General features: G+C 51.4%; 12 protein-coding genes across 12 annotated transcripts; 6 read left to right on the forward strand and 6 right to left on the reverse strand.

Moving 5' to 3' along the window:
- Positions 1-1,070: 1,070 nt before the first annotated feature.
- Positions 1,071-1,988, reverse strand: N7510_005802 (class I SAM-dependent methyltransferase; the record flags this gene model as incomplete). The annotated part of the gene is made up of 1 exon (XM_056977728.1): positions 1,071-1,988. One exon carries the CDS (start codon positions 1,986-1,988, stop codon positions 1,071-1,073), a length of 918 nt encoding a protein of 305 aa, XP_056833760.1.
- Positions 1,989-2,464: 476 nt separating this feature from the next.
- On the forward strand, positions 2,465-4,323 carry N7510_005803 (MFS transporter; the record flags this gene model as incomplete). Its single annotated transcript, XM_056977729.1, has 7 exons — positions 2,465-3,053; positions 3,104-3,318; positions 3,372-3,499; positions 3,555-3,856; positions 3,920-4,026; positions 4,081-4,132; positions 4,214-4,323. The coding sequence occupies 7 exons, from the start codon at positions 2,465-2,467 to the stop codon at positions 4,321-4,323; spliced, it is 1,503 nt and encodes a 500-aa protein (XP_056833761.1).
- Positions 4,324-5,420: 1,097 nt separating this feature from the next.
- On the reverse strand, positions 5,421-7,272 carry N7510_005804 (MFS transporter; the record flags this gene model as incomplete). Its single annotated transcript, XM_056977730.1, has 3 exons — positions 5,421-6,562; positions 6,618-6,674; positions 6,765-7,272. The coding sequence occupies 3 exons, from the start codon at positions 7,270-7,272 to the stop codon at positions 5,421-5,423; spliced, it is 1,707 nt and encodes a 568-aa protein (XP_056833762.1).
- Positions 7,273-8,286: 1,014 nt separating this feature from the next.
- Positions 8,287-10,788, reverse strand: sip5 (Sip5p; the record flags this gene model as incomplete). Its single annotated transcript, XM_056977731.1, is given in 3 exon segments — positions 8,287-9,735; positions 9,747-10,349; positions 10,405-10,788. The coding sequence occupies 3 exon segments, from the start codon at positions 10,786-10,788 to the stop codon at positions 8,287-8,289; spliced, it is 2,436 nt and encodes an 811-aa protein (XP_056833763.1).
- A 773-nt stretch (positions 10,789-11,561) lies between these two features.
- N7510_005806 (uncharacterized protein) lies at positions 11,562-13,121 on the forward strand (the record flags this gene model as incomplete). Its single annotated transcript, XM_056977732.1, has 1 exon — positions 11,562-13,121. The coding sequence occupies one exon, from the start codon at positions 11,562-11,564 to the stop codon at positions 13,119-13,121; it is 1,560 nt and encodes a 519-aa protein (XP_056833764.1).
- Positions 13,122-13,321: 200 nt separating this feature from the next.
- N7510_005807 (uncharacterized protein) lies at positions 13,322-14,129 on the forward strand (the record flags this gene model as incomplete). The annotated part of the gene is made up of 4 exons (XM_056977733.1): positions 13,322-13,412; positions 13,549-13,845; positions 13,909-14,015; positions 14,076-14,129. The coding sequence occupies 4 exons, from the start codon at positions 13,322-13,324 to the stop codon at positions 14,127-14,129; spliced, it is 549 nt and encodes a 182-aa protein (XP_056833765.1).
- Positions 14,130-14,743: 614 nt separating this feature from the next.
- N7510_005808 (uncharacterized protein) lies at positions 14,744-15,946 on the forward strand (the record flags this gene model as incomplete). The annotated part of the gene is made up of 2 exons (XM_056977734.1): positions 14,744-15,280; positions 15,545-15,946. The coding sequence occupies 2 exons, from the start codon at positions 14,744-14,746 to the stop codon at positions 15,944-15,946; spliced, it is 939 nt and encodes a 312-aa protein (XP_056833766.1).
- Positions 15,947-16,206: 260 nt separating this feature from the next.
- N7510_005809 (putative G-patch domain protein) lies at positions 16,207-17,435 on the reverse strand (the record flags this gene model as incomplete). Its single annotated transcript, XM_056977735.1, has 2 exons — positions 16,207-17,238; positions 17,328-17,435. The coding sequence occupies 2 exons, from the start codon at positions 17,433-17,435 to the stop codon at positions 16,207-16,209; spliced, it is 1,140 nt and encodes a 379-aa protein (XP_056833767.1).
- A 473-nt stretch (positions 17,436-17,908) lies between these two features.
- N7510_005810 (uncharacterized protein) lies at positions 17,909-19,645 on the forward strand (the record flags this gene model as incomplete). The annotated part of the gene is made up of 3 exons (XM_056977736.1): positions 17,909-18,130; positions 18,189-18,539; positions 18,605-19,645. The coding sequence occupies 3 exons, from the start codon at positions 17,909-17,911 to the stop codon at positions 19,643-19,645; spliced, it is 1,614 nt and encodes a 537-aa protein (XP_056833768.1).
- Positions 19,646-20,332: 687 nt separating this feature from the next.
- On the reverse strand, positions 20,333-21,893 carry N7510_005811 (terpene synthase family protein; the record flags this gene model as incomplete). Its single annotated transcript, XM_056977737.1, has 9 exons — positions 20,333-20,420; positions 20,487-20,713; positions 20,765-20,798; positions 20,854-20,943; positions 21,001-21,157; positions 21,223-21,411; positions 21,481-21,499; positions 21,551-21,674; positions 21,721-21,893. 9 exons carry the CDS (start codon positions 21,891-21,893, stop codon positions 20,333-20,335), a joined length of 1,101 nt encoding a protein of 366 aa, XP_056833769.1.
- A 732-nt stretch (positions 21,894-22,625) lies between these two features.
- Positions 22,626-23,960, forward strand: N7510_005812 (uncharacterized protein; the record flags this gene model as incomplete). The annotated part of the gene is made up of 5 exons (XM_056977738.1): positions 22,626-22,823; positions 22,878-23,123; positions 23,186-23,318; positions 23,381-23,566; positions 23,626-23,960. The coding sequence occupies 5 exons, from the start codon at positions 22,626-22,628 to the stop codon at positions 23,958-23,960; spliced, it is 1,098 nt and encodes a 365-aa protein (XP_056833770.1).
- A 241-nt stretch (positions 23,961-24,201) lies between these two features.
- N7510_005813 (alpha/beta hydrolase) lies at positions 24,202-24,957 on the reverse strand (the record flags this gene model as incomplete). The annotated part of the gene is made up of 1 exon (XM_056977739.1): positions 24,202-24,957. The coding sequence occupies one exon, from the start codon at positions 24,955-24,957 to the stop codon at positions 24,202-24,204; it is 756 nt and encodes a 251-aa protein (XP_056833771.1).
- Between the last annotated feature and the right edge of the window lie 74 nt (positions 24,958-25,031).

The following is a 25,031-nucleotide window of genomic DNA, read 5'->3' on the forward strand; positions in this document are numbered from 1 at the left end:
CGATTGAAGGTGTTCGAATATATTTATTGGAAGGTGGTTGCGATAATGAAGAATATATCCAAAGAAAAACTATTTATGTCTTCAAGTTGGTCTCCTGGATGCGGCTCACCCTACTCTAGACAACAGGCAGTGACGTCGCTATGGAGCTATATACATATACGATCCTGCTGTGCTCAGATGATTCTTGCAAGATGCAGAAGATTGTACAACTATCAAAAATTTGCAGCTAAGCTGGTTGTCATTGCAGACTGTATGACTCCAGGCACAGCCGTGCAATATTGGGGTGAGAAGTGGTTCTTTTTCTTACGTCCTGAACAAGGGTTTCTTCAGAGTGGTACCTGATCCAGCGCAGATCGATTATGAAGTAAATCCTTTTAATTACCCTTGCACTTTTATTCCTCTAAAGCCTGGTTAGGAGACCGTGAGGCCAGGGCCCAGTAGGCACAGTATTCTTAGTTATGAATTTGGAACATGAGATATAATAGTAATCGGCAGGCTAAGTAGCAGGTTCTGTTTCGCGCAGTTAATTGCAGGAAGTTTATCAGGATAGATGGTCACGTTGATGATTTCAGTGGTATTTGAAGGTACAATGGGAGAATTTTATGAGTGAGGGTGGCACATTAATGGGACTAGCGTGTTGCATTTTATTAAGATCATTTCTACGGGCTACTCACCTCCATGTTCTACTCAGTTCTACACTGTGAGCAAAAGGCGTCTAGGAGTGGGCGCTAAAATGAAATGGGGAAGCAAGGAAATGGGGAAATCCGCTACTGCAAGTACTGATCAGTGTTTCGGATTTCGGAAGCGTTCAGAATAGGAACGCTGGGGGATTTTCGGCCCTAAGCCCCAATTCTCACTGGTACTAGTCTCGTCTCATCTCGTCTGACAGGGGTTTTCTTAAAATGCTTCTCTGTGCTTCGCTATGTGTCAAACTGGGCGCTTATGTATGTTTCATAGATATACCATAAATTCCTATTTCTATCAGAAGCAAGATATAATTTGTTCCGTACAAAAGATATTTTCAAGAGCTCAAAAAACAAATGGTTGAACAGCCTCCCTGGAAGACGTACTTAATTAGGACCAGGATTAGCCTCACTAGGGACCTTGAAGCTAAACATATATAATTTTGGGAGTCTTTTCATCTCCACCAACTCCAAGCCTGCTTTTCCCGCCATTTGAACAAACTCTTCAGTTCCCCACACCCGATTCTTATGGTGATATTCATTGGTCTCTAAAAGAATCTCATTGCCTTGCTCATCTTTCTTCATAATGGCAGTCTTATGATCCATGATGTGAGTACCATTCTCAACACGTTCGCTGAAATGCAGCGACTTGACAGTGAACACAACAGATTGATCTCCGCTTCGCTGGTCCATTGCATCCATTGATTCGTCATATATACTCGGTTTCTGCCCATTTTTGTAGGCTTCGGTAACTTGGTATTCGAAAAGGGCGATAAATGCCCGTCCACTATCTGGGCGTAGCAACTGAGCGACATGGGAGCAAAATGTTTCTGTTTCTCCTGGCTGGTATAGATACCCAATACACCCATCTGCGAAGGTCACGAGATCCAACTGATGTTTCAGTGAACTCAGAGATGGCTGAGCAAGAAGGTTATTAGCGTCTCCCAACAACCACTGAACGGACCCGACGCCAGAAATCTTGGAGGTCTCCTTTTGGGCTTCTTCCAACATTGCGGGAGAACTGTCCAGCCCAATAAGGTCGACTTGGGTCAGATCTTCGCCTTGTTTGCTGGCGTAGTTTGCTAGATTGCGAAGAACGCGGCCTGGGCCAGTTGCTACGTCCAAGACGACAATGCGGTCTGCGTTGTGCTCCGATTTGCCAATGTGAAGAATGTCCTTTAGAGCATTCCAAAACACGGTGTGATCCTCATAGCCGTCCCAATCAAGAGAGTTCACTGAATTGAGCATCTCAGCCACATAGGTTGACTTGTAGAAATCCGTGTGGGGCACTTCGTTCGTCGCCATCTTGATCAAGAAGTTGATGAATGGCGCACAGGTTGGACACTGAATAGTAAATATAGTATAAAGACTGAAAGGGAAAGATTCCAACTATGTTTTTCTGAGATATATTTTGGTGGATTCCCAAAGGAACCGTCAAGTAATATAACATTCTAGGGTGAATTGATGCAGACACCCGGTGTACCACAAGGAGAGTCATTCCCTGCATATACATAAGAAGCCTGTACTACATGGTTCTGTATTTTTCAATAAAGTGTCGCTAACCTGGTTAAATATCTGCGACCGAATTTGGATAGCATGGGCGACGAGCGATAAGGAGGCCCAGTTACAACACACCTGAAGCCATGAGGTATGGTGGTAAAGAAATGCAAGGGGGGATGGTTTTTATTGAAGGAAGGTGTAATACAACGCGCAAGAGAGAATCTATATCTAATTGAAAAAATATTTCTACGTAAATTTCTCTCTTTGCAAATTCAGGAATCATGTCGCTCAACGTTCCCGGTGATGAAGAGTCTCCAATGGTGGCCGAGGCCGGCCAGATTAACCCCGTTCGGCTCAGTCCTGCTGGGAACCCTCTCGTCCCAGCTGTGACCTATGATCCTCTGGATCCGCTGAACTGGGGATCTTTCCAGAAATGTGCCTGTATTTTCATTGCGTGCTTTGCCTACTTCACAATGACCTATTCCGTAACTGTGCCGGTGCCATCGTTCACTGAGCTTCAGGCGCAATTCGATACGACATATACAAAAGTCACCTGGACCTTCGCAGTACCAGGTCTAGGTCTTGCTATTGGCCCACTTATCACTTCGTCATTAGCCGAGACCTATGGGCGCCGTATTGTGCTAATTGTCTGTACTGCTATCGCCGTTCTGGCGAGTGGGTGCACCTCATTGAAAGGGGCCTCTTTGTCGAGCTATATGGTGTTGCGCTTCTTCCAGGGTCTAGGTGCAGGTCCGTTGGCAAACATTTGTTTGACGATCATTAATGATGTGTCTTTTGAACATGAGCGAGGTTTTCGCGTGGGTCTTTGGGCAATGACCGCCAATATTGGTACAGTTTTGGGCCCTATTCGTAAGTATCCTTCTCTTCAATAAATTTTACGGGTACTGAGTTGATCGCAGTGGGTGGTTTCTTGGCCTCGGTCTCGGCATATTGGATCGGATATCATGTCACGATGTTATTTGCGTTCTTGTTGATCTGTGAGTGTTTCTTCTTGCCGGAAACACATTACCCGCGGGCTGTGATGCTTGAGCGAGAGGCACATATAAGAATTGGCAAGGACAAGTCGAGCGACGATCCATATGGCCTCAAGAGAACCAAGCAACTGGGGTATTTGGTGGGAAACACGTAAACTTCCCTTATTTCGCTGATGCGCTGATACCTTAATAGCACTGCCGATCGATTCCTGGCGTGAGACACCCCAAGTGGTGGGATGCAATCCTCATATTCTGCCAACTTTGGACGTATCCCACGATCTCCATCAGTGTGTGCGCCTTTGTCGCTTTCCAATATTGGTGGTAAGCGACGAATCCTGGTCCATTCCTAATGAATGAATGCTCATTGTTGCACCAGGATCTGTTCCATCATGGCAATGGAGCCATTAGCCTATAAAACACAAAGTATGCATGTCCAGGGCCTTCTATTTATTGGCCTTATTGTCGGGCTAGTATTCGGCGAGCTTCTAGTTTCTGGGCGACTGAGTGATTGGCTCGTGGCTCAACTAGCTCGCAGGAATCACGATCAGCGGGTACCTGAGATGAGATTATGGCTTGGGTATCCAGCAGCGATTGTCGCGTCAGTGGGTCTTGCTCTATGGGGCGTCTCGGTGGATAGGAACTGGCACTGGATGACAGGCCAAGCGGCGTTCTTTCTCTGTGAGTGTTGATCAGGTAACTTGTGTGGCGAGGCTCTTTTCTGACCGCTTGTGTCTTCTTTAGATGCTGCGGGGACGCAGGTCGGGAACACGGTTCTCTCAACTTATATTGTCGACAATTACCCGGAGTATGCGATGGAAGTAACTATGTTTTATGCAGTGCTGATCAATGTGAGTTTTGCGGAATGTAATGTTCGCTCCGCACGCTGATTCTCCGAATCACAGCTCGCGGGGTTTATCAATCCATGGTTCATCAGTGTGTGGGTTGAGCGCTCAGGTACGTCCCCGAAGTTGCCCCTTCTTTGCTTTCCTTCCCTCTTTTCATTTTCGGCGATTGTTCTGATTGTGCAATCTCTAGGCTGGACCTGGACCTTCTCAGCCCAAGCTCTAATCTGCAGCTTCGGTCTGATCCCTACATATGCACTACTACACCACTATGGCCATCGTATGCGAAAGAATCTGCATTAACAGCCGTTTCTGCCTAGCACCACAAAAGGGGGTGAATGACTAGGATCCGGACATTGATTGAGTTATAAGTTATCTAATAGTCGCTTCCATGTGTCAAGTCCGAGATTATGTGGATTATATTAAACTAATTGAATAAGAGCTGTGCTCAATTGCTGGTGTCCATTCTCCATACTTATCACCGTGAACGCTGGTATGATCCAGGACAGGCTCCCTGGATACGATTTTCGGCACAGTAGTCAATTATCCAATTCACTCTTCCCTTCAAGAGAGGTAATGATCCCTCTGCATGGCCATCCAAACCAGCCCCAACCCAGCCGTGACGAACGGGAAAGTACTCTCCCTCGCTCCGACCGTATTATATACGAATCTCTCCAGCCCATACAAACCCAACACCCCGGCAAACGTGACAATGGCCAAGTCATACACAGCCGCATTCGAGATATGATAAGCTGCATACAGACGAATCATGCCCGTGTATACATTTTTAACTCCATAGACATGCGCAAGGAGCGCATGCGGAGGCGGGGCTGAAGGACCTCGGAATCCCGCTAGTGCGGTTGCGGGGTTGAAAGCATAGCAGACTATGGCGTGAATGAGGGCTGAAATGCTTGTCTGGATGGTGTATTAGAGATGTTGGCGTTGGGTGGCTTTTAAAGGGGTTCTTTACGTAGAGGAGTAGATAAGGCAGATATCCCTGGTCTGTTTGGGGTAGCATCGAAGTCATCGTGTTGATTCCAATGAAAAAAGAAGGAAATGTAAGTTAGATCAAGCACCAGGAGGATAATGAAGGGAAAGGGATGAATAATGAGATTTTTCTGCTTATATCACGTGTCGTATAGATGCAGCCTTGTCGTTTCAATGTGGAACAACACTTCATATTAACATTATAGCCTCTGAACTCAAAATCATCATATCCAAAACGCTAATCAAAAACAAATTCTCCAAAACACCGTGCAATGTAATTGCTCAAATCACGCCAAGTGCAGCAAAAAGAATGACAAAAAGCATAAAACTCGACGAAGAAAACAAGACATCCAGGCATAATCGTGTTTGCATGTAGAAAATAGGAGCGTTGACCAATTTAATGGCACGCAGGCTCAGTGAGCAGTCGTTTCACCATCATCATCAACCTCGGTAACAATAACCTCAATAACTTCTTTCTGCGGCTCATCGGGAATAGAAACATACTGGCAGGAAACCACCGGGCTCACTGTGGCGGCGGCGCCTCTATTGGGCTGAATGAACCACAGCTGGAACATACCCATAAAGGCAACAAAAGCACTTGCCCACCAAGCGATAGCAGTGCAACCAATCTCCGCACCAGTGCTATATAACCATCCCGCAACGGGAGGTGCAATGGTACGAGATGCAGCACCGGCCGAAGCAGCGAGACCGTTAATTTTGCCCATGACGGAGTCGGCGGGGGTCGCCTGCTTAATGAGGATCAGAAGGACAGGGTAGTCGATAATCGAGAGGATGTTGCGAACGATTAGACAGGTGTAAATGCCAACCATGACGAGGTTTTGTGGTAGGAAGACTAGGAACGGGACCATGAAGTAGGCGATTGGATGAAGGACCGTCACGAGAATGAAAAGCCGCCAGATACCCAGGTAATGGGCCAGCGCGGGGAAGACGACCCCTTGGATGAAAAGCGCAATGACGCCGTTGGCAGACATGATCAGGCCGACTGTGCGAGTTGAAAGGCCCACGCCACCGGGGATGTCGAGGAAAGAGCCGTGGAAGCTACCAGGAAGGGCCGTCTTCTTGTCCTGCAAGAAGATAGGAAAGAGATGGTCATAGCTCATGGAATGATAGGAAAAAATGGCCAGCGCCACCACGAGCATGACGATTTTCCATGTAAAAGCTTTGGGCTTCTCAGGTTTACCGGTGGGCGAGGAGCTATCAGCTCTCGCATCCCAGGTTTCCTCTTGGTGGAGGTCAACCTGGTTAAAGGTGCCATAAGACTCAGCTCGAAGATCGACTTCGGCATGAGCAGTGGAACCCGAGGTTGCCAGAAGGGGCTGCTCGACCGACGGGTGGTTGACATGTGCGCTGACACGACCAGGTTGCATGTCTGGGTGAGTCTCCTGCAGGTAAAACCAACTGATGATAATGCTCAGAAAAAGCAGAATAGAGCATACAAGGTTCGGGAGGAGGTAAGGAAATTTTCCAAACAATCCATTAGCAGGGAAAACGGAAGGAAAACCTTCAGATGGTTTTGCCAGTAGACCTCCAATGGCTTAGGTAGGCTATTAGCAGCCGTAGACTAGATATACAGAGTAAACATGACTCACCTGGTCCAAGGATAGTCCCAATCGCCCAGACAAAAGGCATGACTGCATAGGCTCGGGCTGTTGATACGCATGTCAGCAAGTTTCGTTCGGCAAAAAAAGGAAAGCAAGTGAGAAAAGAATAAGAAAAAAGCAAAGATCAAGACTTACGCTCATGCTCAGGCCGTTTCACCAACTCGCCAACCATGGTCTGAATAACTCCAATATTCCCATTCAGAGCACCACCCAGCGCGCGACCTGCGAGAGCGACCCAGAAGTTCCTCGCAAAGCCCACAAGGAGGAGGGAGAGCATAGTACCAAAGCAGCCGGACAGAAGAATAGGCTTACGGCCAACGCGGTCGGACAGACCACCCCAGAACATGCCGGTGAGGGCCTCTGCAAGAGAAAAAGCCGAGATCAAAATGCCGGCGTAGAAGGATGCGTCGTTGCCGTTACCCGTGTGGAAGTCCTTGACCATCACCCATGAGTAGGGGAAGATGGAGGTCAAGGCTATGGGCTCCGCGACGCGGCATATTGCTGTCATGGCGTTAGCGAGTGACCGGCGAGAGAGGTTGCAGTGGGAGGCAAGTAATGCGAACATACCCAGAAGGAAAAGTTGTGCGGTGGGAAAGCTGTCGTCGGAGGAAGCGAGTGATCTTTCCTGTTGGGTTAATACCATCTTCTTGAAACCGTCCAAGATTCTTACGGCAGGCCCTCCCAGCAACGGTGTCGATTGGTTTGTTTTTCTTTTATTATGTGACAAACGCAGCGTCTGCTATGCAATGCGCTGTGATATCGGCAATGCGCTGTGATATTGAGAATCAAGCCGACCGAAAGCCAGAAAAGCCACTGGAAGCAGCAATACCGACTGTGTTTAGCTGTGGGAAGCAGTGGTGGGAAAGAGGGAAGGTGGTAGAGGAGGGAGGGGAGGAAGAAAAGAGGAGAAGCAGACGGAAATCCAGGTCCTTTATTATGGAGGCGAAAGTGGAGGCCGCTAGGCAAAACAGGAAAAGGTGTCCCTACCGATAAGAAAAGACACACATGACCAACTGCTATTTTCACTGAATGCTAATCCTTGGCTATCTTTCCTTCCCTAGCACCTGGGGATCGATTGCACTGCAGGGGAGTGTGCCAGGCAGTAATCTCCTCGTGGGGAAAAAATCTGATGGTGGCGAACGGTCTGACCGCGGTCCAAGTGCCAGCGATGTGGCCTTATCTCAACATCTATAGTATGCTGTGCAATTTTCCAGACAGGGTCTCTGTGTGAGACATCTTGCAGAAATGTTCACTCGAGTTCATATCGCCGGTGACTCGTGTCTGACGGTTCTATAGATGCGCCCTCCCCACTCATTTGCACACCGTCGAGATCTTTAATCCGCTCTCGCCCAATCACGGTGCGCTAGGGCCCCGCCAAGCCTTCCTGAAAGAGGTCTGTTGTGAGGATCGTCTACAACCTGTTAAGGAAGCGAGAAGAAGCATACAATTATGTCTATCACGGCCATATCAAATTACAGGGAAAGAGTATGCCCGACAGACCGCTCGCCATGAGGAAATGAAAAATAAAGAAAGATAAATCGTTGTAAAACCTGTGCCGACCAAAGAATGTCCTGCTGCGCCGGCTAATCCATAATCATGCGGCCCCGATGTCAGATAATACTCAACAGAAAATAAAGCAAACCAGACAATAGAAAAATCAACAAGAGGGTGCCTCCGGATTCTCCGGAGCGTTGGTGATCTCAACGGAGCGAGTCTCCAGCTCTTTGGGTAATATCCCATGGGCGCCGGGCACACCGACGGGAGGTTCAGCGGCGGGCGCCGTCAGCTCCGACGCGGCTGTCTCTGTTGTCTCCGATGACGGCTGGTGAACGGAGGGCGCTGCGCTAGAGGCGGATCCCTCGGCTTGCGGCCTCGGAGAAGTGTCCTCGATATGCTCCGCAGACTCGTCGCCTTTCTCTTCGTCGCCGATGATAGCGGCTAGGCTTCGGAAGTTGAACATGGGCTCGAGAGAAGGGTTGCTACTTCCATCAGCAGAGGAAGGGCATCCGGTGCGATCCTCTGGGGTCGTTTCTATCACAGAAGAGAAGGAGGAGGATGTCGATACATGTCGTAGATGGGAAGGCCGTGACCCCTCAGGAGCTGCAGACTGCTCGATGGCCTGGAATGTAGAGGTCGGCTCTGCTGGATTGGCGCTGTTCGCGGGAGAAGACAGATTCGGGTCCTCTGCAGCTGGGGGCACTCGATCGACTGCCTTGCCTTTGCCCGCTGCGGTGGCGTCGCCACGATCGATTGAAGAGGCGCTGCTGGCCATCTTTCCTGACCCCATTCCGGGTATATCCAATGCTGAGGTGCTGACACTTTGACTATACAGACCAGTCTTGCGCGCCACTTTGTCCGCCTTTTTGGCTTCCTTCTCCCTCCGCTTGGCCTCTTTCTTGATGTCCTTCTCTTCCCTTTTCCGGCGCTCCTCTTCGCTGGCCAAGCTCAGTCGAATCGCTTCCATCATCATCATCTCCTCCAAATCATCGATGCGGGTACGTCTGGAGCTGCCACGCGGCGGAGCCAAGGTTCCCGATTCTTCCTCACCAGTGTCCAGTTCAGGAGGTCCAGCTCCGCGCGCGGGAGCTGCCCTCTCCGCTCGTTCGGTTAAAAAAGCCAACGCATTAAGTGCAGGTGAGCCGGTTCGCCCGCCGGGTGATTCGTCTGCAGTAGCTCTTCGCATTCCTCGGCGTGCCAGACTGAACCCACGGGAGTCGCCCCCAGAACCGTTTGAGTTCATTAGATACGCCGCGGTGTGCAGAGCGGTTGCAGCTGCAGACCGCCGGGCTGCATGTGCTCGGGCGTTCGCTAGCTTCTGGGCCCAGTCGGGCCGGACACGGTCAGTCGTGACCACAGATGGGTCAGTAGCGGATAACGAGGTGGCGCGTCGGCGGCCCGGAATGGGAGCACCGAGATTTGCAGATGATAATGAAGAAGTAGATGACACTGGCGAAGTGATGTGTGGAGAAGGGCGTATATTGGGATCTGCGGCGTAGGTCAAGCCGCGGCGGAACGGGGGGTGCGCATAGGTTATTCCAAATTCAGGTTGAACGCAGAAGGGACACGCGGAGGGTTCGGAAACTAGTTGGCCTTCGACGGACTCGGGCTGTTCTTCACCCTCGGCGGGAGGGGGGCATTGGGGTCTGCGTGCTCTGGAGGGTGGGGGTCTGGACGCTTGATCTGAACGAAGCATTCGGAGCAGATGGGTTGGTCACAGCATCTGGTACGGTTCAAGTATGGAGGATAGTAAAGGAAGCAGATGGGGCATTCGCTCGCATCTTTGTACAGATACACCTCGATTGGCTGTCCGTTGACAAACGGGTCCTTTGGGAGCTGCAGCTCTCGCGGAGTCAGATCTGTCTGCGAGCTGTGTCGAGAGGATGTTGTCAGCGCCGCGAGGGTCTTTGCCCTTGTCCGGAAGAGAGGTGAAGTGGATGTGCCGGACGCGACCGGGGGCTGAGCGTGGGTGGAACTTTGTGAAACGTCAGAGTTGTAGGACTGAGAACGTGCCGTTATGGGCACCGTCAAGTGCTGGATGTTGGCTGGATCCGCTGGCTGTTTGGTTTCAACGGGCCTGGGCAGCTTGTATTCCAGCTCTGGGGGAATCTCATCCGGTGGGGGAATGGGCATGCCCCGTGCAGCTGCCATGAGCTGATGTTCCGCCCACGAGTCGGAAAAATCGTTCAAGCCTCTCCAGAATGGGGCCATGCGGCGTTCAATCTGAAGGATCGGTTGTCAGCATGCACTTGCAACGAGGGGTATCAGGGCACCCTACCATCAATTGCCGCACGACCGCCTTGCTGAAGTCTTCCGTCCCTACATATACTCCTTGTGTCACCAAGTAGCCTCCGTCTACATGTTCTTCCTTCATGCTGCGTTCCCGTTCCTTGATACGGGCCGTGCGTTCCCTCTCCAGGCGGCGTGCTTCTCGCTCCTGTTTTGTCTCTCGTCGATGCTCCAGGGCTGCGATATCTCGATCCCGACTGTGACTGGAGCCGATCCCAAGAATGGAAAGGTCTGGTCCGCTGCCTCTGGAACGGCCACCGTGTTGATATGGCGAGCGCTCGGAGCCACCGGAAGTGCCTGCGGGAGGCCATTGATGGCTGCGGCGACGCAGCGGAGCAGTGGAACGCGCCTCCTTGGTCTGTGAGTTACCCATGATGGGGGGAGATAAGGGGGTTGTGGTCGGGAAATGGGATTGCGGATAATAGAGGGATCACCGTGTCAATACGGCGTTGGGTCCGATGCTGACAGCGAAGGCGGAACCCCCACAAGGGGAGGGTGCAAGGTGGAGTCGAGAACGCCAACGGGGAAGAGAGAACGCGGAAGTCCAAACAGAAAGGGGGAGAAAGCAGAAGGTGGTGTGTTAGAGCGGAGGTTGAAACATGAGGACGGCGTGGAGGCGAAGCTGGGGGAGGAGCGGGGGGGAAGTGGGAATCGGTGAGCGAAGACGGAGAAGACGGGGGATGCGATGGCGCAAGTCAGATAAATGAGCACGGATGTCGGCGGGAGAATAAAGGGATGCGCGAGGTCGCGATAGACAAAGATATCCCCAAGTGTCTAGAATAAGAAGTGAAGAATACAGAAAGAAGAAAGAAAGCCAGAAAGACCGTCGGGTGCGAGTAACAGGTGACGGGCGAGATCGCTCTGATTACATCAGTTGCCGGATTACTTAGTTCATCTTTCATATGATCTGAGGGATCCCCGTCTATACTCGGAAGGAGCGTGTCGATCAACACCAATCCTACACATACTTTGCATGTACAATGATCATTTCATAATTTCAGGGAGAATGTTCAGAATGTCCTTTGCTGTGACGGTGATGATGGAAAGGGAAGGCGGTCATAGGGGGCAGTTTGGGTTAAAAAAAGTTGTGCCGTCTCTCTCGTGTCTCTCTCCCACCAAACACACCATGTCAACACTTCCCCGGCGATGACAGAAGCATTAACCCGGCTTCATATCACTCCTTTTACCCCGGAGATTCTGCCGTCGGTGCTTCCCGCCTCCCTCCGACAGTCGGCGACAGATATCTCCTTCCATTCCATCCCCACGTTCCTTGAGAACAGCTACGGCTACGTCACATTGCCAGCCATGGAGGCGGAGAAGATCAAGAAGAAGTTTAATGGCTCGTTCCTAAAAGGCAAAAAGTTCAAAGTCGAGACCGCTCGGCCTCAAAAAAGACAGCGACCCGACGAAGAGGCCGGGGCGGAAAATGACACGAAAAAGAAATCCAAGAAGTGCAAGCCGGAGGATGACGTATTGGATGGTGTTGAGCTGCCCGCAGACCGCAAGGTGAAGCGAGGCTGGACGGAGTCAAGCACTGCGAAGAAGGAACGGCGGATGGGAGAGAAAGACAAGGAGAAGAAAAAAAGCAGCAAAGACAAGAAGGATAAGACGCAAGCCAAGTCCAAGTACACTGAGAAGTCAGAGTGTCTATTCCGCACTAAGATCCCACCAAATCGAACTGCGGACGATGCGGCCGACGGCAAAAAGGCTAAGAAACGGAAGCAGTCGTCGCAGGAATCGGTTGTCCATGAGTTTGCCAAGACGGTCACCCAGCCGAGTTTCTTGCGAGATGCAAAAGAGAGTGCTGCACCTACTGCGACATTTGAGGAGGGGAAGGGCTGGGTGGATGCGTTGGGGGAGGTGAAAGAGCCCGCCAGCGAGAAGATCAGAAAGGCCAATTATCAGCCGGGCAAGGTTGCGGGTGCTAAAGAGAAACGAAACGCTGGCTCAATGAAGAACAAAAGGAAGAACACAGCCAAGGCGGAGCCATCGGACGGCTCATCGTCTGAAGACTGGACCTCCTCCAGTGGGTCATCGGATGAGAGCTCGGACTCGGAAAGCAAGGACGATACGCCCAGCTCGACCAATGCTTCGGCGGCGTCTCCTGCAGAGAGAGAAAATGCAAATCACGCTGTGCCTTCCAAGCCTGAGGTAGCCGACGCTGCGGAGACTACCCAAGAAACAACACAGGACGAACGCTCCGATGAACCCACACACGAGACAGTTGCTTCTGCCAAGGAAGTTCACCCACTAGAAGCTCTTTTTAAACGGCCCGGCCCAGTTGCATCTGACGTACCAGCTGTGCCAGATGCCAACGCCGGTTTTAGCTTCTTTGGAAATGATGATATCGAGTCTGAAGAGGAACAGCCGCGAATGACCGAGCCTCAGACTCCATTCACCAAGATGGATCTCCAAGCACGAGGCTTACGGAGTGCGGCGCCAACGCCAGACACGGCGATGCTTGGTCGACGCATGAAATGGAACGACTTTGATGAGATGGAAGATGAGGATGAGGACGATGTCAACAATACCCCCGTCGCCAAGACCCGGAATTTCGAGGTTCCTCAAGAGGAGACCGAGTTTGTGAAATGGTTCTGGGAGAACCGCGGTGAGAATAACCGGGCGTGGAAGAAACGTCGGCGCGACGCTGGCAAGGAGGAGCGGCAGAGAGAGAACCGAAAGAAGGGCCTGAAGGGCAAGTCCTGATTCTGAGCGATTTGTGCATATACATATTCTGTAGCATCTGCCAACTATACTACTACTCCTTGACTATAGTTATCAATCCCTGGTTCTTATGCTTGATTCTCCGTCAGGGCTAGTTAGTTGATCACCTGACCCGATAACGCGATAACAAGTCAATGACCGCGAGGCTCTTCACACAACTATCCATCACCCCCTGTTGCAAGATGGATCGCACGACGTCATTACAGGGCAGCAGTTGGCTGCTGCTGCTCCTGCTGTTCTTCTTCGGCTTTACATCGTTGAGTCTTGCCGGTTGTGAGTACCACCCGACCCACGAAAAAGAGAGAGGAGAGAGAGCAGCACGAGCCCGATCCTCGAAGAAACAACTCCCAGAAAACACATCCACCGCCGGCACGCTGCAAGAAAAGCTGCTAACCATCACGTTAAATAGCACCCACCTCATTCTGTAAATGCACCTGCTTCTCCAACAGCACCATCATCCCCCTCGATCCCGCCAAATCCACCAGCAGCTCCTCGCCCCTCGACAACGTGCTCCTCAAATATCGGCATCTCAGCGCAGGCACGCAATCCGAACACATGGAAGACGCTGCAAATGAATACGAGAAGCGCGCTGCAGCCAAGTACCGGCCACTGACTTGCAACGACTGCAATCGCAAGTTCTGTCTGGACTACGAACTGCCGACCTGCAAGGGTGCCAAGGAGGAGGATGTGTTTACCACGTGCTTTCGTAAGTGGGGGTGTCACAGCAGGAAGTGATCGTGTGGATGTTAGTGGTGACTGACTTGACCAGAGCGCGATTCGCAGAAGGATGAGGCGGTGGTGTTTATTTTCATTATTGCGACGGGGGGGTTGGTTGCGTGGGCGGCGCTGAGGCCGTGGGTTCAGAAGTGGCTCGAGGTAGGTCTTCTGTCTCTCTCTTTTGTACATGGATTGATCTCTAACTGTTCTCACTGTCAGGCGGCCCGCGAGCGAAGATCGTATATCCCTGTGGCCCAACCGGAGACCCGGTAGTGTGTTAGCTAGTTCTGTATATGCGTTGTGGGAGGTTGACCCAATGAACATACTTACTTCCATATCTACTGCGTATATAGTCACCATCTCAATCAGACCAATTGAGTTAGTGATCTTCAATCACACGGTGTGCGGATGCGCAAGCTCCCGATTGGAATACTAATCGAGTCTGGCCCCGATCGCGGTGTGGAGCAGGGCCAACGGCTGTGGTTTCATGTTTCAGATTGCCCGGGCCGACCGGACTGACAGGAAGATGGCCATGATAATACGGTTGGACAATAGGGAGTACAGTAGGGAGCGAATAATCGATCGAGATACACCGTACATACATGGTAGGACGCGATGGGCCTGGCATTCCACGCGCAGTGATCTCATCGCTGAATGCAGGTTTTCGTTGGAAACGGGGATCATGTATTCCTGCAATTAAAGACCCTCCTCCCCTCCTGGTCTTCTTTTTCTTCCCACACACACTCTTTCTCTCTTCCTTCTCCCCCATTCACTCCTTCATTCCGATCGGGGAGTCGGTAGTCACCTAACTACAAGCCTCAAGTGATCGCCCAGCCTAATAATACTCAATTTGTGGCGCGCCCGTTTTTACTCCACCGATCACCGCGATGGCCATCTTCGACGCGGAAAAGCGGCCTCGCGGGCTGCGCATGCCGTCTTTGTCCGCCATGAAAGGCGGCTCGGCAGCTTCCAAGTCACAATTCACACTACACAGCATGCACAGCATGCACAGCAAGAAGTTCGAAGAACTCACCGCGAACGACTTGCCGGCCATTCCTCCGCCTCATGCCGCCGCAACCATCTATCCCTCTCCGCCACCACCACGCCCGCCTCCTCCACCCAGCAAGGAACTGCCGCCAACGCCCGGGGAGCAGCCACTGCCTGCCGCGCCGCCGCCGCTGCCAGCAAAATCCATGAGCCCGCCCACCCCGCCTTCCAAGACCCCGACGACAGGTCTGCGATCCGCTAATGCGCCTGCTCGCAAACCGCCAGCTGCGGGTAATGCGTTCGCCATTGAACAAGCTGCTGCTGCTCGTTCGCCGCCTCCACGTCCTACGCGAGCTACAGATCGTCCAACGCTGGAGAGCTCTCCGCCGCTCCAGCCACAGTCGGTGACCCTCTCCCCCTCTACGAGCGAGCAGTCGGTTCAGTCTTTGCGACCTGGCCGATCTACAGATAGACTTCCGCTCGATTCGCCATCTCAGCCGAAACCACTACCGCAACCGCAATTGCAGTCGCTATCGCAATCGCAATCCCAGCCACAACTACAAACACGAGCGCAGCCAAAGCCAGATCCACTACCTGAGCCGCAACCCCAAGCACAAGCACAACCAAAGCCACGCCCGCAACCGCAACCTCAAGCACAAGCGCAGCCAAAGCCGCTCCCCAAGCCACAACCTCCGACACAGTCGCAGCCCGCAAAACCTACGTCCGCCGGGCCACTGTGCAGCGGCTCCATCACCACACTCGAAGACTTCAATCTCTCCCCCGCAGCAATGGGAATGGGCGACCCATTCGACAGAACATCAAGCGATGAGCAGGACCCAGTGCCTGACACGCCCCCCGTAGAAGTGGAGATCCAGCCGGCGCCGTTGAAACCAGTACATTTCTTCTGCTTTCAGGAGCACCGCGCCATGCCCGTGTCCCAGAACGTGTGGCATCCCGTGCCTTGCATGGCATGCCAAAAGCGAGACACCGAGATCCGGCATCGCTGTGTCTTCTGCGATCTACGCATATGCCAAGGTTGCTACAAGAAGTTGGTGCAGTCTCGGCAAAGGTCGTTGCAGGAGATGATGGGTAGCCTGCGTTGATTCGTCTCGTTTCGTTTATGCCAACCAAACCAGGGAATCATGGGATAGAACGGGATGGGACTTGCGGCGTCTTTGTGGTCCAGTGTTCATGTTCAGGAGTGGAATCGGATGGGGGCTCCAGGTCTATGGCGAAAGTGTCAGTTATGTCTTTATTTTGCTTTTGATGATACCAAGGAACGTCCGTGTACATTATTTACCCCGGATGGTGACAAAAACATCGCATGGCATCGTCTGCATGTCTTTAAGAATATGCCTTCCATTCAATCATGATCCTCCTCCGTGAGGCCAGGACAGCCCTCCAGCTCCTCATCCGTCTCGTAGCGATACTTACACCAGAAGCAATACCGATATGTCTCACGGAGGAAGACAACCAGCTTCTGCAGCTTCTCCGCAGGTTCCAAGGCATTAAAGGCGTCCAGCTCCGGGTCCTCTTCCTCGAGTTCCTGCTCAAACGCAGCGGTATGCGGATCAAGCCGAAGGCCCAGTGCTTTCTGGTCATCTCGTTCGAGAGTGTCGTCGTATGTGGGGAGGCGCGGATTGGGGAAGAAGGACGAGGGCAGCGAGGTTTGGAGGGCGTGGCGGGCGTGGAGATCGCGTTCGCGCTCTTCTCGCTCTCGTACCAGCCCGCGATAGAGTACATTCAGCTTGGCAGTCGGTTTGACGCTTGGTTTCTTATTCTTGGTGTGCGACGCTTCAGGTGTGGCGTGCTCATCAGTAGGCTTTGCGTCATTCTTGGCTCGAGGTTTATTTCCACCATCGTTAATGTCGTCTTGCCCGTCCTCGCTATCTCTCTTCGCTGGTGAAGCTGATGATAATGGCTCCCCCTCTGCCTCGCCATCCAGCCTCTCCGCCACCTTCTGCGCAGCCCGCACCTGGGCCTCCGTCCGGCGCAGCTCACGTTCCTCCCTCACACGATCACGATAGTCACCTTCCTCGTGCTTGATTTTCTTCACTGCCTCAGCTGCCTCTTCCCGGATCTTGCGCTTCTTCTCGCTATCCAACCCAATGCCGCCGCGATCCTCCTTGAACACGAGATTCAGCGGCTCCGAGCGAGCAGCGCCCAGACCCAGGCCCGGGCGCGGGCCCTCAGCCAGTGGCGCGGTATCTTCGGGTGCAGTAGCTACTGTCTCGCGTTTGCCGAGTGATTCGCCGGGCTTGAAGCCCAGCTTCGCCATCATCTGGAACCCCTTGTTGGAGGGGTCGAGCGTGCTGGTGGCTAGGGCTTCTTCGCGGCGGGCGGCTTCTTGCGCGGCGCGCTCGGCTTTGGAAGGGACTCTGGCGCGGGCTTCGGACTAGTCATGGTTATACGGATGATCAGCCAGTGTCTTTTTCGTGTGGTTGTCGGCCAGTTGTCGGCCAATCGGGCGCAACAAAAACTCACCTCGCGTTGTTGGCGCCGCTTCCGCTGGGTAAAGGTTTCTTTCTGCTGCGCGGGCTCCTCGATTATCATTGACATGTAGTCATCCTCTTCATCGTCGGGGGACGGCATTGTGGTGTGGGTGGTGTGGGTGGTGGTTGAGAAGAACAAAGAAAGAAAGACAAAAAAGATGGTTTTGCGGGGAAGTAAAGTGGATCGGCCCTTGCATCACTTGAAACCCATCACTAACACTCACCAGGTCACTTCACAGGATGCTCGAATCGGAGGTATCGCTGATGCCTGAGATGAATTGAAACTCTTTTGAATGAAAGAGCAAAAAGAAAACCAATCGACAAAAAGAGATGAAGTATACAAGTGGATGCTCAACAAGGACGGCCTAAACGATTACGCCAAACGAGGCTAAACGAATCTCCGCTCGGAGCCTCCGCTCGGAGTCTTGTTCTGAGCCCGAGATTGAAGGATGGATGTAACAGCGACCGACTAGTTAGCTGCGACATTCCGCGGCCAACTGGTTAAAATGCTCCGGTCTCGCTCTGTCGCTCTGCCTCCTTCCAGTATTCATCCGTCCGAATTCCCCGTACAGCATGGCGCTCGCTCGCTCCATCTCACTGTGTTTCTTTCTCTTTCTGGCCTCTGCGCAGGCCGCAGTCGTCGACTTGGGCTATGCCAGCTACATGGGCCGCTCGCTGTCCAACGGCGTCTCGCAGTGGCTCGGGGTGCGCTTTGCCGCGGCGCCTATCGGACCTCTGCGCTTCGCAGCACCGCAGGACCCTCCCAAACAGGCTGGTGTCCAACTGGCAAACAAAGTAAGAGATCACTCGGTTGTTTATCATAATTTTTTGATGCTGATTCCACCTTTCGTAGCATGGGGACCTCTGTATTCCCACTGCGGAGTATCCGATCCCGAGTGGGACCTCGGAGGACTGTCTCTTCCTAGACGTTTACGCCCCCACGGGGGCAGCAAATGCCGCTGCCAAGCTACCGGTCTTTTTCTGGATCCAAGGCGGCGGTTTTGCGGCGGACTCTAACCCAAACTACAATGGGTCTGCCCTGATTGAGGCGTCGGATAAGAACATCGTCATCGTCACCTTCAACTACCGTGTCGGTCCTTACGGCTTCTTGTCTGGTAAAGAGGTTCAGGACGGTGCCAGTCTGAATAATGGTCTGAAAGATCAACTCAAGGCACTGGAGTGGGTGCAAAAATATATCAGCAAGGTATTTATTGGCTTGGCAGTTCTCTGTTTCGTCATGCCCAGCCCTAACTGATTTCTTATATATAGTTCGGCGGTGATCCCGATCATGTCGTCATCGGTGGTGACAGTGCTGGCGGTGCGTCTGTAACGCTGCTGCTTTCTGCATACGGTGGTAGAGACGATGGTCTTTTCCACGCCGCCGCCGCGGAGTCGCAGAGCTTCGCCACCATGTTCAACGTGACGGGAAGCCAATTCGCATACAACAACCTCGCCGCCCGTACGGGGTGCAACACGAGCAAAGACAGCCTGGAATGCCTGCGCAATCTAAACGTTACCGCTCTGCAGAAGCAAAACATCAACACGCCCTTCCCTGGTGCACCTGGCTCACCTCTGTACCTCTACGGTCCCACGGTAGACGGCGACTTGGTGCAAGACGACACATATAAACTCTTCGCGGAGGGCAAGTTCATCAGAGTCCCCGTGATATTCGGCGACGACACAAACGAAGGCACGATCTTCGTTCCCCAGAGCACAAACAGCACAGACGACGCCGACGCATTCATCAAGGACCAGTTCCCTGCCATTACACAACGACAACTCGCAACCATCAACAGAATCTACCTGAACCCGTGGCAGACAGAGTCATTCCCCAATTCCGGAATCTACTGGCGTCCCGCAGCGACAGCCTACGGTGAAATGCGCTACATCTGTCCAGGAATCGACATGTCATCCATCTATGCGGCCGCCGGCCTGCCAAGCTGGAACTACCACTACGCCGTGCTAGACCCGACATCCGAGAGCGAGGGCTACGGCGTCTCGCACACGATCGAAACAAACGCCATCTGGGGACCAGATATGGTCAGCGGCACGCCGCCTGCGTCCTACTATACCACCAACGCGCCAATCATCCCCATCATGCAGGGATACTGGACCAGCTTTATCCGGTCGATGAACCCCAATACGCATCGTGATCCATCTAGTCCAGAGTGGGAGACTTGGGGACACGGCAGGGATGCCTATCGACGGATTTTTCTGCGGACGAACCAGACTGCTATGGAGACTGTGCCGATGGATCAGCGCAAGAGATGTCAGTTTTTGACGGGCATTGGCGGGCAGTTGCATCAGTAGATGCATTCTATATCCTAAATTCATGCGCAAATTAGCGGTGGTTGGGGTGGTTTGAAGTGAAGGAGGAGTATAAGTATATAGCCAGTGGTATGGGGGTTTCAGCTATGCGCACCAGCAATTCATTTGGAGAGCCCTACTTATTTAGACATATTGTATACGTACGTTCAACCTATATACCTAAGAATAGTTATCCTTAGTACACTTTGTAGTGAGTTATGCTTCCTTTATGTTCCCTTCACCCCCCTGTGCTAAAATCGTTGAGACGCGTCCAACACTTTTGATCTGTTAATAGGCTCCAGAAAGCTACGAGGGCGCGAATAATTGAATTATAAGTTAACTAGCGGGAGAAATATTCTAATGCTGCACATATACTAGGTTTTATCTGCCTTTTTGATAATGAATGACTGTAGGGCGCAACAACCTTGCCAAGGACAAAATATTAACATGACTATTGTGTGTTTTGTGAGAGTTATACTATAATACCTCTTATATCTTATAGGGATAGCCAAGTGTTTGGTTAAGTTGATCTATAGATTCGAGTTCAAATTCAAAACATCACAATTTGGAGAAAACTATCAGCTAGCAGGTCTTGAAGATCGAACACTATACCAAAAGACACGAGATAAACTCAAGCGACAATCTACTTCACTCCTCCAATTTGGACCCCAACCTCAAGGACTGGCTTCATTACTTCCGTGCAGGCACATCGCCTAGAGTGATAACAATGTCTTCCGATTCAAGGTCTTGATAAACCCCATATCTCCCAGTTGACATGCTAAACAAATCAGAACTCAGTAAGCGACCATTAAATAATCCCATGGATGATTCCGCAATGGCTTACCTCCACGACAGATTGCCAGTGCAATAATACTTGCACCCGAGAATAAAGCTGTCGAGCATTTGAGCCACTTCGCGGTTGTTGGAATGCCGCATTCGAAGCCTCTTAGCTGAGATGTCAAATTCTTTGATCGTAAGCCGGATTGTGTGCATAACTTGGTCCACTGCTTTCTGGGCAGATCCCAGTTCTGCAAATAAAATCGGGACCAAGCTTTCGGCGGATCCTTGTGCCTATGGATTGATTAGAATATATTTGGCTCGAAGATACGGAGTTAGACTCACAATTTCTTTCTTAACGGACAAGAGATCGTTTACACTGGTGGGCTAGTCAGTACTTTTGTTTCTGCTATCACTGTTGACAAAAAACCTACTTGCAGATGTTCACATTGGTCAGATCCCACAGCTTGTCAAACTCTGGGTCATCAGTCACCTCGGGGGGCAGATGGGTGCCATTGCAGAATCTGAGATTTGTCAGTTGGCAACTCCATAGATAACCAGGTAAACGAGAATGAGTTTACTCATTGATAGCCAGCACAACTCGGACTGCACTAGTGCCGAGACGATATCTCGAGAACTCGTCCACTGTCACCAAATCCTCCTTTAACCGCAGGGCTTGTTCTGTCTCTGATTTATCCATAAAAAATCGAAATTCATGTAGGAATCTCTCTCGCTGATCTGGGAACCCCGTATTTTGTTATTATGAAGTCCAATTCGATAGGGAGGAATGGATTTGCTCGTACCGCGACTGCATGACTCGCGCAAAGCGTCACCGATAACATCAAAGCTATTAATGACCTCGTTGCTGCTTTGCCACAAAGTCTTGGATTCATCTAGACCCAATCGACTCCTCACAAAGTCAAGTGTTTCCGCGCGGTATTCCTGCCCAAGCTCGAAGTCGCCGGCCAAACTCCCGACGTCGGAATCCAGCTCTAGTGCCCGTGGGTATACCCGTCAGTATGCGAAGAGGTAGGATGTTTCGCTGCAGAGGAAGGAATTACCGTCGTCCCACATGAATAACTTCTCACCATTAGCTTAGTGTCTTATCATGACATGGAATGATTTTCATACCCATAGCGAGAGATACGTAGCAATAAGCAAGCCTTCATAGCTAGCGTTCGGCCACCATGTTGCTCCGAAAAGGCCATAGTCACCCTGCAGCAGCTTATGGAGCTTAGGATGGTGGGGGAAACGACTGTTCCTGAGAGTTAGCCTGCAAGTCTTCAGGTCCTTTGACGAACCCAAATCCCAATGTACCGTACCGCGTCACCATGTAGTTTACATCATACCGAACTTGGTCCACGTAAGAGTTCACTTGGAATGGCCAGTTGCGGAAAGACGAATGAAGTCCTTTGATATGCAAGGTCTGGTTCTGAAGCTTTTGAAGAACGTTCTGGCGAGAGATTGAGGCCATGGCGACGGTGTGGCCAAAGTGTATAGCAAAGGAAATGCTCTGAAGCTCCCGCTGCGTACCAGGCTTCGTTTTTATTAGCTAATAGTAGTTTATTAATTGATATTCATAACTACCAACAAGACAGCCACCATCAAAAGTCGCCCACCATGTCCCGAGGTCCTTTTATCCGGCCCTGAATCCTTCTGTCGGAACTATTGACGTCGACATTCTTCACTACAGGCACTAGTTCTATCACGATCACAAATCGCATTTCTGTCCGCCTTAAAATAAGTGGGCCAACAGCCTTGATGGCCTGCACGATGTGACTCTAGACACACGGCATACATGTACGGGTCTTAGCGTTGGGGCCAAGTGGGTTGCAACTCCAACTGCAGGGTTTCTGCATATACAACATGCAGATCCCGTCGGTTTTTCCTCAATGAGTTTGGGGGCCGTAACAACAACCAGACTTTCTCTGAATCTTATTTGCGCAGATCCCGGCCCCTCCTTTTGTACATGTTGATATTCTTAGTAGCAAAAGGCTGCGTCATTTTATGCAGAAAGTGGGTAATTCAGGATGCGTATGGGGGCCTTAACAAGGATCTGGCACATAATACATGGCGTTCTTACTGGCGTCCCTACTTTGAACCCCAATTGTGCCTCGTTCCCGCTTCTCTGTCTTTGTTTTCTAGACATTCGCTGCATGTACGCATTTTCTTCAATCTCTTAACCTCACATCGCGATACGTGAACCATGGCTTCACAAGTGCCTCCACAAGTGCCAGTCAGAGGAGCAACGGACTATCTTGGTGCCCTTGGACCTGCGATTGTTGGTGTCAGTGTGTCGCTGTGTGCCTTTGCCACCATCCTTGTGGCCCTGCGTGTCTATACCTACTTCTTTGTGGTCAGGAACAAAGGGGGTTGGGCCCTTCTGTGGGCAGTTGTTGCTTGGGTATGTTCTCGTTACGATCGTTGCAAAGCAGAAATGTCTTCTAACAAAAAATAGGGACTCGGAGTCCCTAGTACTGTACTCTATTCTATTGCTGCCTACTATGGCGCCGGAAACCATATCTGGATTGTGGAACGAGCCCCCAAGCTCTCATCCGCGTTGCTGTTCCTCTGGATCACTGCGAACCTCGTCTGTTTCTCAGTGGGGTTTGCAAAGCTCAGCATGACTATGTACATTCTCGAGGTACAGGATCGAACCTACAAATGGGGAAAGTGGATCCTGCTCGGCGCGGTGGGTGTGAATGTATGTTGACTAACATCTCTTTTTGTTTGCCGACGACTCCCGCTTACTTTGGATGATACTAGTTCATGTGCTACATTGTCACCATTCCCATGGTTTTCACACAGTGCACCCCATCAGAGAAGCTCTGGTACCAAACCTTGCCTGGTAATTGTGACGGGACCCATCGGGCATTTTATTGGGCCATCTGGACTGGTGGTGCGTTGTTTCTCCCCTTTCATCGATGCTGTCATTGCTAATAATCGTGATACCATATCTAGCTTGGGGCACTGCAACCGACTTATTACTCGCCATTTACCCCGTATTTATCATATGGAATCTCCGGATTCGCACCCAGCTCAAGCTGGTTATTTCCGTGTTGATGGGTCTCGGTGTTGTCACGGCTGCCTGCAGTCTGGCCAAGACAATTAATTATGGCCGTCTACTGGTTGCCACTGATCAAACCTGTGAGTCCCGTCCCGACCCTTTGCTGTGGGAGATTTTCCTAACCTATGTCTCATTGTAGACGAGATTGCGCCACTGATGATATACGGTATCACCGAGATGTGGGTCGTCCTTATTGCATCGAGCGGTGCTCCGCTGTGGCCGCTTGTTAGAATAATTGCGGGTGGCGCACGTCCCCAGTATGGACCCTCCAGCGCGTACGCTTCAAGCCGGAACGGGTACCTCAAATCCGTGGATACGAACCATGACCCCGTCGGTCTGCACAGCGTTCATGGTATCGCCTCGAGGAACCACCCAAGTCGAACCGGCAGTGAAGATGCAATGATCTCTCCTAGAGGCATTATGATGACGCAGGATCTGACCGTGAAGCACGAAAGTGTGAGACAAATGTTCTAGCTTACATTAGATTTGTATCTTGCTTTCTTTCGCTGGACGAAATTCTTCACGGGGTGGCTTGACGGCCTTCATTTACGAGCTATATTGATGTTACTTCCTTTCTACTTTTACTCCCCATTTGAACAAAGCCAATTGTTGTGTCTTGTCTCCTGCAAAAATAAATTAGATATTAAAATTAAGGATAAGGAGGGGCTCAATTTACGAACTGAAATTGGATTCTTCCTTACCAACACAGATATTATTACTTTACATTGGCCGCAGTTGATTGCACAATGCGAACTATCTCCTCGGGTTGGCTCAAAAAGGGGCAATGACCGGCATCGATCGTCTCAAGGATCAACTTTCCTCCCGCGTTCACAGCATCCTGAACCATGCCCTGCTGCAAAGGAAGCATGATCGCCAGGTCCTGAGCACAGTGCACGTATGTCGTAGGAAGATCTTTCCACGGGGCCCCTTTCATCGGGCCCAAGGCTGCACCCCAATTGTGGGTCACATTCTCTTTGGCGAACTCCTCAGCAGTCTTGGGTTCAAGGTCATTGTAGAAGGATTCGGGGGCGTTCTTAGCAAAAACAGTACCATCTCCGTTATTGCCGAGATCCACTTTGGATTGAAAGCCGTGCTTGCCGATCACATCTTCCAGTGTGTCCCCCTGTTGCAGTAACCATGCGCTGAGGTAAAGCAGAGATACAACGCCATTGCCATTGTTGGCGTACAGGTCTTGGTTGATAGCTTCCGAGGCAACCATGCCGCCGTAAGAATGGGCCAAGACCAGAATAGAGTGGCCCGTATCAGTGAGCTCCTGGGCCACTTTTCGGACCGCCGCCACATCATGTTCACGTAGTGCAGTGGGTGGCCGTTCATCACCGCATGAGGGCAGCCGGGGACATTGGACTACAAACCCCGCTTTGCGAAGTCGATTGCTCAATGTGCCCCACGCTGGCGGCAGGAAGTAACCGCCGTGGACAATGAGTATCGCTGTGGGTTTTGCGCTTGTCATGATGGGCGTGTCGTATTGCGTTTTTCGGAGTCACAAGGATGGATGGGAGAACGAGCAACCTTGGAGGTTTGGAC

This window comes from Penicillium lagena (assembly GCF_028827675.1).
Source record: "Penicillium lagena strain IBT 129212 chromosome Unknown utg000003l_segment0_segment0, whole genome shotgun sequence".
NCBI lineage: Eukaryota > Fungi > Ascomycota > Eurotiomycetes > Eurotiales > Aspergillaceae > Penicillium > Penicillium lagena.